Source organism: Setaria italica, chromosome III (genome assembly GCF_000263155.2).
Source record: "Setaria italica strain Yugu1 chromosome III, Setaria_italica_v2.0, whole genome shotgun sequence".
Classification (NCBI taxonomy): Eukaryota; Viridiplantae; Streptophyta; class Magnoliopsida; order Poales; family Poaceae; genus Setaria; species Setaria italica.
This window is the reverse complement of record NC_028452.1, coordinates 34,053,342-34,066,185: the sequence shown is the minus strand read 5'-3', so window position 1 is coordinate 34,066,185 and position 12,844 is coordinate 34,053,342. Positions and strand designations below refer to the sequence as shown.

The 12,844-nt window shown below is 46.6% G+C and overlaps 1 protein-coding gene across 1 annotated transcript; it reads left to right on the top strand.

The window, feature by feature from the left end:
* The first annotated feature begins 4,582 nt into the window (after positions 1 to 4,582).
* On the top strand, positions 4,583 to 6,300 carry LOC101767426 (uncharacterized protein At5g48480). The gene is made up of 2 exons (XM_004962479.4): positions 4,583 to 4,942; positions 5,777 to 6,300. Exons 1-2 carry the CDS (start codon positions 4,656 to 4,658, stop codon positions 5,982 to 5,984), a joined length of 495 nt encoding a protein of 164 aa, XP_004962536.1. The 5' UTR covers positions 4,583 to 4,655; the 3' UTR covers positions 5,985 to 6,300.
* Positions 6,301 to 12,844: the final 6,544 nt, after the last annotated feature.

Sequence of the window (12,844 nt, the reverse complement as noted above, 5' to 3'; positions counted from 1 at the left end):
AGGGCATACCTCCAACACTATTATTCTTCAGTTCTGTTATTTGCTTGTTATTCTCCAGTCCTTGTTAATTTATTGCAATATTCTCGGGTTTTGGTTAATCCGTCGGGTTTCGGGTATTCGCGGGTTTCGATTTCGGGGATAGATTTTCACTCGAATCGGTGTTTGGGGCGGATTTGGGTTTTAGATTCGGGTTTTGATTTTGGGTGGCCAGACACTCCACCCGATCCAAACCCGCCCCGTTGCTATCCCTAGTCAAGTCATCAAAAGTCTGATGTGGCAGCAAAATTAATGAGGAGAAAGAAGAAAAAAATACAAGACTTCAGCAGCAGTCTGAACCCACGTGCCGCACGCCGCCCCCACCATGGCCTCAGCTCCTCGCGCTTGCAGCCTCAGCGGGGATTTAGATTTGGATTTCCACTAGTTTGCGCTGCAGATTGGGTGGGTTTCAATTTGGATTTTTGTTGATTTCACCTTCCTAATTGGGATTTTATTTTGCTTGACACCCCTCGCTGCATTGAGAGATAAGACGTGAGAGAAAGAGAGGAAAGGAAGGTAAAAGACGATGAGGCAGAATTTAGTGTGGAACACCACGCTGCTCACAGGCCCACATCGGCTGCTGGCGGCCTTGCCTAGTGCAGCTCGGCGTTGCAGCCCGCAGCCGCCCATGACAAGGCTCCTGCACCACTGCCACTACTGAGACCGGCCGCAGTTAACTGCTCCACAACCTGCACCAACTGCCATCTTGGCGATGCAACCTTCGTGGAACCCCCGCCTGATGGTCATCCTGGTCGCGGCCTGCGCACAGCCCCGCTATCGGCGTGAAGCCCCTAGCCTCGCCAGCGCTGGCAAGCGCGCTGGCTCGACACCATCGTCCGCCCTGGCTTTGCAAGCCCCCGCTGTTAGCATGAAGGCCCTAGCCTTGCTAACACTGGCAAGCGCACTGGCTCAACACCGTCATCTGCCCTGGCTTTGCAAGCCCCCGCTGTCGGCGTATTGCCCCTAGCCTTGCCAGCGCCGGCAAGTGTGCTGGCTCGACACCATCGTCCGCCCTGGCTTTGCAAGCTGCTGCTCAACCTCGACCTCGCCACCGCTCGCGAGCTACTAGGCCTCGCCGTAGACGGCGCACGGCCAGCCTGCACGCATGTTGTGCCGGCCGCCCACGCCAATGAGTGTGCTAGATCAAGGCCACCGCCTGCTCTGCCGGCCACGGCTTGGAGCCTCTAACCGCTTACCTCGCCGAAACATTGAATGGAGAGAGAAGAGCACGTGGATAGAAGTAGAGCAAATGAATTTGAAAAGCATGGTTCTAATTTATTATAGGTCCACATGAAGAAATCATGAGTTGGAAGGGTAGTTTCTAGGTCCTGTTTGGTTTGCCCTTGCTTATCTTTAGGGACTAAACTCCCCTTTAGTTAGGGACTAAAGTGTAGTCCCCCTATTTGGTTGTAGTGACTAAAGGGCATTAAATAAGTTGAACAATGACCAACTTGCCCCTAATCATTGCTGCCCCTGACTTTTTCCTTCTCTGCCTCCCCACATTGCCATGCACAACACACGCGCGAGGTGGTGCAAGTGCCGAGGTGGACCGGGAACGGCGGGCGTGGGGCTGGGGGCGGGGCGGGCCGCCGGGGGTCGACGACGGGACCGATGGGGTGTGGGGGGGAGCTGGTCACAGACAGGTATTAATGAGGGGTACAGGGTGTCCAGGGTACCTTTTAGTCCCTATAAGCAACTATTTCGGGACTAAAGGGGGACTAAGGGCCTGTTTGGTTTGAGTTGCTTATCATAAGCAACTAAAGTTGCTTATTTGGAGTTGCTTATTTTTAGTCCTAGGTGTTTGGTTTGATGGGCTAAACAACATTGAATGAGGTTGACATTGACATGTTTGCCCCTAAAGAGCATTGAATCAACCAGACATAAATGAGGGTAGGGGTGTGAAGATCACCTTTTAGCTCCAATAAGCAACCCAAGTGTTGCTTATGGACTTATGATAACCAACCCAACTTTAGCTCCAATAAGCAAGGGTGTTTGGTTTCTTTGGGCTAAAAGTTGCTTATTTTTAACTGCTTATGCATAAGCAACTCAAATCAAACACCTCCTTTAGTAACTTTTAGTTACCTTATTTGGTATTTTATTAGGGACTAAAAGGAACTAAATCTTAGTCCCTAAAGTTTAGCAAGGACAAGGACAAACCAAACATGACTCTAGTAAGATGAAGATGTCTGGATGACATGGCATCACCTCCTAATTAGTATCTAAACATTCGATGTGACGGGTGCTAAAAATAAATCAGAGGAACCAAACACCCCTGCACTGTGGTTGGGACTGCCCTGGGTGGGTGGGATAGAGCGCACGCGGCGTGCCGGGGCGGCAACCGGGCGTCGCCGCGTCGATGCCTGTGGCGGCCGGCCAACGGGACGGGGACGCGACCGCCCGCCCGTCTCCTCGTTTCCCGTGGGTTGCGGCTTTTCTAGTACTCCTCCGACTACGCCTGCTGGTGGTACTGTCAGTGTCCGGCACGTTTGCGAGTTAACGGCGACAAAGAACCGTGACGGCCCTTTATCAAAAAAAAAAAAAAACACACCGTGACGGCCGGCCGGGCCGGGTCTCTCTTCGTCATGTACTCGTCTGTACTACCTCTTGGTTTAGTGCTGAAATAAACGATTTGATTCTTTATTTCCATATCACCCAGTGCCACCTGCCACGTCCGGTTGTTCAATTTCCACCCCTCTCAAAAATCAAAATCGTTCGTCGTGCATATCCATAAAAGATTGTGATCAATAAAAACGTTTTGAAATTTATTCACTAGTATGTATGCATGTATAGGTCGAGTACAATGCCAAGATCTTTTTTTTTGGAAGTAAAGTACAATGCCAAGATCTAATGCTTATCTCTGTTGCAAGCTCACCTTTTGTGATTTTCCCTATACATTTTGCATTTTCTATCAATTACCAGTTCCAGGCTATCTCGTAGAAAGCATATTGATATAGCAATATGGCAATAATTTTGTACCTACCCACGCAAAAGGCAAAAAAGGCTGCCGAAAATGAAAATTAAACACTCAACTTTGGTATTTTTTACTTCTACCACTAGGTTATTGTAGAGTAGGCATACAAAGATAACAATAGTTTCATACGTATCTAATCGTAGGATAGACTTATCTTGTCGATAATAAACAAATAAAAACACACTAATTCTTTTTTTTTTGGCAAACAAGGCTCGGCTTAAGAATTTTTCTATACTTTTAACATTCTTTATCCATCACTAGGTTATTGTAATAGAATGCATACAAAGATATCGGCTCTATCTATTGCTAGGGTTATTCTAATAGAAACCATATAAAGATATTAAAACGTAACAATAATTTTATACTTATCCGCGCAAAGGCAAATAAGGTTATCGAAACTAAAAATTAATTTCATACGTATATAATAGTAGGCAAGACTTATCTTGTCGATAATAAACAAATAAAACATGCTATTTTTTTTGGCACATCAGGCTCGGCTTTCAATTTTTTCTACACATTTTGCATTCTTTATCTATCACAAAGTTATTGTAATAGAAAGCATACAAGACTTATTACATAGGGTTATTTTAATAGATACATATAAAGATATCGAATGGAACAATAATTTTATACTTAGATCCTGTTTGGTTATTCTTGCTAAAGTTTAGCTGCTAAACTTTAGTTGCTAAATTTTAGCAAAAGCTATTTGGATACTCTTGCTAAAAGGTATTTAATGAGCTGTAAAAAGATCTATCTACCCTTATTAAATGTGCGCAGGAGGGGGGAGACAAGCAATAAATGAGAGGTATAGGTTGTTCAGCCCACCTTTTAGCAAGTTTTAGCAACTAAAAACTTGCTAACGTGCTAAACTTTAGCAACTCAACTTTAGCAAGTTTTAGCAAGGGTGTTTGGCAGTTTAGCAGCTAAAAGTTGCTAAACTTTAGTTGCTAAAGTTTAGCAAGGTGGAACCAAACACCCTCTTATTCACTGGGAACGTATCTTGTGCAAACCATCTACCCCATGCAACCTTACAAACTATGAATTAAGCCTACATGATGCTAATCGGTTAGTGGTGGGATTATTTTATAGTTAAGTCCCCACCCACCAGCCACTTTTGATACCTTTTCCATGATATGCAAAAGTGGTGAGTGGGTTGCGGGGCTTAACTGCAGAATAATTCCAATACTAATCCTATCCATTCGATTAGCATTTTGTAGTTTTGATTCATAGTTTTCAAAATTACATAAGGTAGATGGTTTGCACACTGCTAACATATATTAGGCTTCGGACTTATCTAATCGTAGGAGAAACTTATCTTCTCGAAAATAAACAAATAAAACACGCCAATTAACAAGTCATGAGAGCTACAAATCACGCAATTAGACACACAGTCTTGTGGGTCCAATTCATCGTGGACATTGATGGGCCCATGTACTCAGTGACACTTGTAGATTTTCCTCCATGTAGGAAAAAACGAAGTGACCACATCTTTTTAAGGAAAAGGAAGAAAAAAGAACTTGACCAGGAGACTACTAGGACCATTTCCCTATAAGTAACCCCCACAGGTCCGTCCTCTGCCCCACTCTGCTGTGCTCCCAAGGAGAAAGGAACGCACAACAGTAAAGGAGAGCCAAATCTTCCCTGAGCAATGGCGGAGGTGGCGACCAACGGCTCGGAGGTGCTCGCCGCCCCGGCGGCCGTGCCGGCGCCGGCGGTGTTCTCCGGGCTGAAGGTGCAGGTGACGGTTCCGGCAGGGCGCGCCGAGGAGGCGGTGGCCTTCTACAAGGCCGCTTTCGCCGCGGAGGAGGTGTCCCGCTCCACCCACCCGAAGCGCAAGGGTGACGGGGAGGCGGCGGCCCTGCTCTGCGCCGAGCTGAAGGTCGGCGCGGCGACCCTGCTCGTCTGTGACCAGGCCGGCGACGACGTCCCCGCCGTGTAAGCTCCCGGAAACCCTCGCTAAACCCTTTCTGCTCCTTTCCTTCCTAGTTCCCATTCTTTTTTGTTGTTCTTGGCATGTAATACATGGTAGATGCACTGCTATTTCGATTCTTGTCACATATTTTGCGTTGAAGTTCGTAGATCTGTGAACATCTGCTTTAGTATTGTGAGAATCAGTTTGGCACTTGTCAGGAATTTTAGATCCAGTTAGTTTTAGCTTGAACTACCATTCTTCAGCTTCACTGCTGCTCTGCACTGGTTTCTTGGGGTTTTTTTGGGGCCGCTTACATAGATCTTTTCGGTACGTCAACATCCACATGTGATTCTGTTAGCATTTATTAATGTAGATCTGAAGGTGTGGAAGTGGAACATCATGGAAATAGAACCCTGTTTTGTTTTTTGTTTTCTCCCTTGTCCTACTTTGTTTGTCTGCACTCTTTTTGGTGCTCTTTTGGCCTCGTGCAGTTCATCTGTACTTTGTCTACTTTGGAAACTGCGAAGGCACACAGGAAATGAGTTTGCTACTGTTTTTGAACTCAGATATTGCCATAATTTTTTAGAGAAGAATAGATCTACTCACCTTTTCAAAAAAAAAAATAAAAATAGATCTACTCATTGCAGTGGCATCTCTCCAAAGAAATCTGTGTTTAATACTTTTATTTTATATTTCATTTGGAGAAAAATGTGAAACAGTTTTTGCTCGGTTACATAGTACTAGTATTCTGGAGTACGAGGTTTTGCTATTTACTTAACACCGAGCAAATAAATGGACATTAAAACTCTGTTCCCTGCTCAAAGTCTCACACTTTTGGTGCTTGTTGTTTGTTGCAGGGGCAAGGAAGGCGCCGCGGCTAGTGGGCTGGTTCTGCGCCTGGAGACCGACGACGTGAACGCTGCCGCGGCGCAGGCGGCGACCGCCGGTGCGGCGCTGCAGGGGGAGGTAACCGAGGACGGCTGCGGGCTGGGCGCCACCCTCGTCGACCCCTTCGGCGTCACCTGGGCCTTCGCCTCCTCCACCTCCGCCAAGAAGTGTGGCTAGAAGCCCCCCGACCGCCGTGGTCGTCGCCGCCCGACGGATGCGCTCCTCAAGGCCTTCGTCGGCGGTGGTGGATGGTGGTGATGGTCGTCGCTTAACTCGTTGTCAGGGACGAGAATAATCTATGGGGACTGATGGCATCGTAGTAGTGTTGTTGCTTTTGTTAGTCAGTGTAGTAGTATTCGCTGAAATGCTCTGATGGTCGTTAAATTTCAGCATGTTTAAGTAATTGGTCCTGGTCTGGATATTGGTGTGAACTCGGAACATTGATGGATTAATGGTGTTATGTAGGTAATGGGCAGTTTATCCTTGTTTCTGATGTGTTTCATGTGAGGTTGTCATGTGCGCTTGATTGGCTCCACCCATGCTAGGTTGACAATTAGGCCCCGTTTGCTTCCACATGGTAAACTGCAGAAATGTTCATTCACATAGTAAACTGCAGTGGCCGGTTTGGTTTCCTTCGCTACAAAAGGATCCAATAATTACGCCATGTTTTGCACAACTTAAGATCCTAGCTTCACACCTCCGAATCTGAATTTAACTGCACGATATTCCAACCATTGTTTGCAACAGTTTTACGAGTTTCAGACTTGGCACAGTTCACATGGAATCGAATTGCTTCCTGTCCTGCCAACTTCTCAAGATTCATTTTTGTGTTGCAAACATGGGCTTGATTGCCTCATCCACAATTGGCTCGCATAAAGTGCATTTAACATTGATTAGATCACGATGTGGGCTGTAGTAGTACGAGGACTGGATAGCGCATGAGACAGCATTGAACAGACAGAATAATGCCATGATGGGAAACTGCCATGAGCAAGTAGAGCCGAGTTCATAATCATGGAGGCAGCTAGATCGTCATTCACAGTTAGCCAGTCATTTTTTTTTGAAGCGAAGTTAGCCATAGTCATTGTTTCTGCAAAAAAAAAAAAGTAAAAGGAGAAGAAAGTCGGAGACAAATACAATGCGATTAACGGCTAACTGATTGTTCATTATTTCGTTATATTTCTTGTGGCGGAATCTACCTATTTATGTTCATCAAGTCCACAGCTTGGCATGAGTACTCATATTTTTGATTTTAATTGTGTTATTGTTTCGGTGGTAGGTGTGCGCCGTTAACAACGTTTGCGTCCATACCTATTTTGCAATGTTAAGGCACTTGTGCTCGTCGATGTCTGGTGAGTGGGCCCACTCCTCTCACTTTCAAACCTTATGAAAACGGATGGGAAAATCGAATCGTTCTGCAACCATACCCATCTAGCATGTATCCTCTGTTTATCCTAGAAATATCAATAATCATCTATTTGCATTTGATGGTTAATGCAGTCACATAAACATAAAGTTGCACTAGAGGCAATCATAAAAGCGTCTACGCCGTCTAGCAACAAGAGAACTGAATGGTTGATAATGTAAATTCATGCACCCCGTTCGGCAATAGTAGCGGCTGCCGCTGCTGGCTTCTGCTGCCAGCGGCTGCAGCGCAGCTGCTAGCTGCTGCTTGCGACTTCAGCTGCTTCCAGCGGCCGCCGAAGCCACTCCTGCTCCAAACTGGAGTTAATCACTATTAACTGCAAACAAGTATCTATGTTGTTTCCAAAAGAATTTATCCACCAAATAATTTAGCAAGTTTCATTTGGCTATTCTTTTTTATAAAATCAAACTATTGTCAGTCGTGGGACTACAAATCATTCGGAAATTATTGAGAAATAAAAAATATAAGGTTGTTATGAATAAAGAAAATAAACTGTTTCCCTACGGATGCGAGCGAGGGAGCGGTGGCAGCTGCTCCTTAGCAATTTTCGGTCTGTTTTCCCTACGGATGCGCTGTTACGTTCGAAAATTAAATTTCTAACGGTAAAAGGATCTACAACATTCAAATTTTCTCGCGCAAACAGAACCAACATACTGGAGGGTACGAACGTACACAACAACTACTACAATTGGTTACATACAAATTACAACATTAACATACACAGCATACACCCATCATTTACATCAAAGAGATTCCTGCCGCAATCCAATCTCGTACACTGGCCATATCAGGAGTAGCATTTGCTGCCACCCATTCGGACACCCCATAGTCCGGAGCTCGCGCCATGGTCGAACTTGCAGTACTTGTATCGGCAAGGTCCAGCAAATAATTATGGAGTGCAAAGCAAGCAATAACAAGCTTCGTTTGCCGCTCTCGAGAGTATAGTGGAACTTCCCGCCGAATGTGCCACCTGGATTTCAGCACGCCAAATGCGCGTTCAACCACATTGCGAAGACTGGAATGGTGACAGTTGAATTTCTCCTCCAATGTATCCGCCGACCTTCTGCTAAACTCCTCCAGGTGATACCTGGTATTTCGATACGACCCCAGATACCCTTCTCGAACTGCGTAGCCCGAGTCAACCAAATAATATCGGCCTACAGATAATCAAAAATATTCAACATTAGTGCATCACATTTTGCAATTACAGCTTTATGTGCGTAATTAGTCAAGTACCATACCTGCAGGTGGATGAGGGTAGTTCGGTGCCGCCATACAATCCCGCAACACCGCCATGTCGTGACAGGATCCTGCCCTCCCCGCTCCTACATACGTGAAGCGCATGTCCATATTGACTATAGCTAACACATTGAAGCTCGTCCACCCTTTTCTGTTAATAAAGTCCAAACGGGACTCACGCCCGACCAGTATTGGAATGTGCGTGCCGTCTAGAGCACCTATGCACCCATCAAAGAACGGTGCATATTGGTTGAGCTTATGATTCACCTTAGAGTAAGCAGGATCCTTTGGAGCGATGACTGTCTGGGCAAATGAAAATATTACATTTGCCACATGCGCCATCTTCCTACTAACGGTGTCCAAACTCCAGTCAAATCTTTCTCTAATTTGACGGCAAGTCTGTTGTGTCGCACACGCCCACACGAACATACCTAAAGCCTCAACAGATTCTATCCCTTGCGACATTTTCAATCCGTGATTGCTAACCAACATGTCATGCAATTGAAGGAACGTGTCGGGATACATACGAAAATTATCGAAGCACCGCTGCCTGTCCCGCAGGTTCAGCTCAACCCATTGCCGTCCCGTCATGCGTGGTAGGTCAACTGGAGGGTTCCGCCCAGGACGCTGAATGCTGTGAACCTCCGCATGTGTGGCTGCAGCTCCTGCTAAATACTTTAGATCGAACACGGAGCTGCTGTCGTTGCCGGTGTCACTGTTTTGTTCCTCTGCACTACTCATACTTGATTGAACCTATGCATGCACAATCGGAGGGGCATCAACAAACACACCTTACACATAGGTAGTTGCACCGAATTATACATATGCATTTGTTTCGAACCTGTGCAGTGCCTGTAAAGTTGCCTCTCCCCCTTCCTTGAGCTGCCGCAGAATTAAATCAATGCTCCTGCTACTGATGAGCGGAGGGCCACCAATGCCCTACTGAACTACCTGTCCAAAAGGTTAACACAACAGACATCAAAATTCCAAATAACTTCAAAGCAATGTAAATAGACACAAGGTAAAAAAGTTCTGATCCAACTTCAAAGGAATTTAACTTGAAAGGAACTTAACTTGAAAACTTAACAGAAAACTTGAAAACTTAACTTGAAAGTACCGATCCAACTTGAAAGGAACTTAACACAAAGTACTGATCGAACTTGAAAGGAACTTACCTAGAAAACTTAACAGAAAGTACTGAAAGGAACTTAACAGAAACTACTGATCCAATTTCACTTGAAATAAATTGCTGAGCATGGACAACATCAAACTTGAAAGGAATTTAACTAGCACTAAAACGAAATGTTCAACGAACAAGACATGTTACATAAGCTAACATTAATGTTTCGACACAAGTGCAAACATTATTTTCGAAACCCATCAGTACACAACACTACAATAAAACAAAGTCATGCCACAATCACTTCTTGTTCAACATGTCCCAGTTGAATTGTATCCAGTTCATTCGGCCCTCTTTCGTTGTCATCTCCGTCAACGCCGTCCGATACTCCGTGTTCTTAGTACATAAATACAGAGCCTGGCAGTAAAGCGGAGACCCTTCCTGTATACCATCTTCTTTCAGGAGCTGCATACAACGAACCATTTCCCCTCGGGCATGGTCAGCATGTTGCTGGCTCCTTTTTGCCACACTGTTGGATAGCTCCCTGATGTACTGCTCCAAGTTGTCACTTCTTTTTTTTGTAGGACTGTCCATAGAGTATTCCCGGGCCGACCGTTTGGACATGGCACGAGCACTACTAGCAGGGGGGTCCTGGTCCAAGTTCACTGCATTGCCCTCAGTCCCCACGCTAGGTGTCGCCTCACGAATACCTCCTGCCGTCAGCAAGGTGCCCCTGTCTTGGGGTTCATGGCCAAACAACTCAAACAATTCGTCGAGGAAAGGTGGAGGCTTAACAGAAGTCAGCTGGGAACTCGGCTGGGACCTTGGCGGGGCATCACCACCAGTGGTGTCCTGCAATGTTGAAGCAACACTAAATGATCAAGGCCAAAAACATAAAAGTACAAATAAGATGCCGAGTAACTTAGGGGCCTAGCATAGGACATTCCTCTTCGTCCTCCTCCCAATAGGTGGCATTAGCAGAAACACCACCAGTTTGTGTGTCGCGCCCTAAACCAGATTGCTTTTGCAGGGCCATCCAACTCAGGAATGTTCTCCTCAGGTTGTTTAGCTTGTTCTGCAGTTGCTTGGGCAAAGTTTTCGTCGTGCCCTCATCCTAGCTGGCACGGTTATTCATCTGAGTACACAGGAGCTGCAATTATATGGCACCGAGCTACGGATAACTAGGAGCTGCGTACAACTAAACAATCTAAAATTATTGGATATGTTACTTGCCTTAGCAGGTGTGTTGGCGCGTTTGTGCCGGAAATTGTAGGGGCACACAAGGGGGGGGGGGGGGAAGGGGGGGGGGGGAGAGCAGGAACGAGTCAATGACGATGCCAGTGTGGGCACCATTGGTACTTCCTCACGGTTGGCCTCCTAGTAGCCTTGTATCAGTCGCCTGGATGGTGAGAAAACCAAAAACATACTCATACAATCACGGGCACAAAAGAAAGCTGGCACAGTTTTGATGTGCAAATTTCATCATTTGAATCAGTTATCCTGAATTTAAATTGATACACTAGTTCCATTTGACAATTACAGTAAGAGTGATATGCAATAAAAATATAGAAATAAGCATGCCATGCTAGAATGTTGCAGTAGGTAGTTTATTATCTAACATAGTCAAAACATCACATTGCTCAGACATAAACTTTCCACACAATATACCACATGATGTAAGTATCAGATTGTAGTTACGGGGTGAATTCACCGCAACTCTGCCGCAACTATGAATAAGTATCATAAAATTCACCAAGTCTGCCCCAACCACGAATAAGTATCATAAAATGGTTCTGCACACTAGGGCAGTAATGAATTGCATGACAAGTAAAAGTTTGACGTCATGTCAACAACAGTTTAAAAGGGGACAAAATCACCAAACCATGAAGCAATTCCGTGCATAAGCACGTTCATCTACAAACCACAAACAAATAGAGCGAAAACAGAGCCGAAGCAATAACTTAAATGACAAGATGACCATTTCCTCAGTCAACAATGCATCCCAAACATTTTAGCGTCGCCACCAGAATCACAAAGAATGATACTAGTGAAGGAACGAAATGTAATCGAACATCAGATTCCTAAAAGAATACAAGAAAATATGCTGCATTTTCGCCCACTTAACCATTTTCACCCATGCCAAATACTCTGTAAATAATGAAACTGTGTCTATGCAGAGGAACGAGTGATGAAAACATATACTACTAGTATTAGAATCACGGCCAGAATCCATGAGCATAATAGACATCCTCCAACAAGCCTCAAGAAGCATAATCCGATGGGGGAGCAGCCATACCTGTGAGCGAAGGGGAGCGAGGGGGCGACGGACTGGGAGAAGTTCCTTGCACGCGACGGCCCGCCGGCAGCGGAGAACGGGCGCGACCGAGGGAGCGTTTGAGCGGAGGGAGCGGCGGCGGCGGATCCAGAGGGAGCGGCGGCGGTGGATCCGGAGCGACCGCGACCAACGGAGGGGGCGAGATCCGCGCGACGGAGCGGGCGACGCGACGGTCGGCCGGCGCCAGAGACCGGGCGCAAGCGAGGGAGCGGGTGCGCGGAGGGAGCGGCGGCGGCGGATCCGGAGCGATCGCGACCGACGGAGGGGGCGAGATACGGGAGGGACGGCGGCGTCGCGCGGGCGAGTGCGACGGAGCGGGCGATGCGACGGCCGGCCGGCGGCGGAGAGCGGGCGCAAGCGAGGGAGCGGGTGAGCGGAGGGAGCGGCGGCGGCGCAAAGGGAGCGAGAGAGAGCGACGGGAGACTCGGGCGTCTGTGGATGGGGACGGGAGGCGAGAGGAATTTGGGATGACCGCGTCGGTGGAGAAGCTGCTCAAACGGTGTCGGTGAAGCGCTCCGAACGGCTGGGCTGAAAAGCCCAGCCGGAAGAAGCCCAGCGCAGCAGCAGAAGCCCACCGAACGGGCTGATGGTGGCTTCTCGAGCGTTCCCAAGTCAACAATAGAGGAATTATTTCTAACGTTCGTTTTGTCCTCCTCTTCACCAACTGTCTCCACTGGCTCAGGACGAACATGGATGATCCCATCAATGCGCATCCTTGTTCAGAGCTCAAAGCCTTGCTGGTCAGCAGGTGGTTGATGACGAGCAGGGCCGGTCTAGGGTCGATCCTATGATTTGCGAGGTTCGGGTGAAAGTAAAACTCGGAGCTCTTAATATAAACATTATAATATAAATATTATAATAAATATATATGAAATATTACCAATATAAACTAAAAGTAATTTTCATATCAAATTATT

Coding starts and splice junctions, on each gene's coding strand:
- LOC101767426 (XM_004962479.4), top strand. CDS start 4,656: ATGGCGGAGGTGGCGACCAACGGCTCGGAGGTGCTCGCCGCCCCGGCG. Junction 4,943..5,776: donor GGCGACGACGTCCCCGCCGT/GTAAGCTCCCGG, acceptor TGTTTGTTGCAG/GGGCAAGGAAGGCGCCGCGG.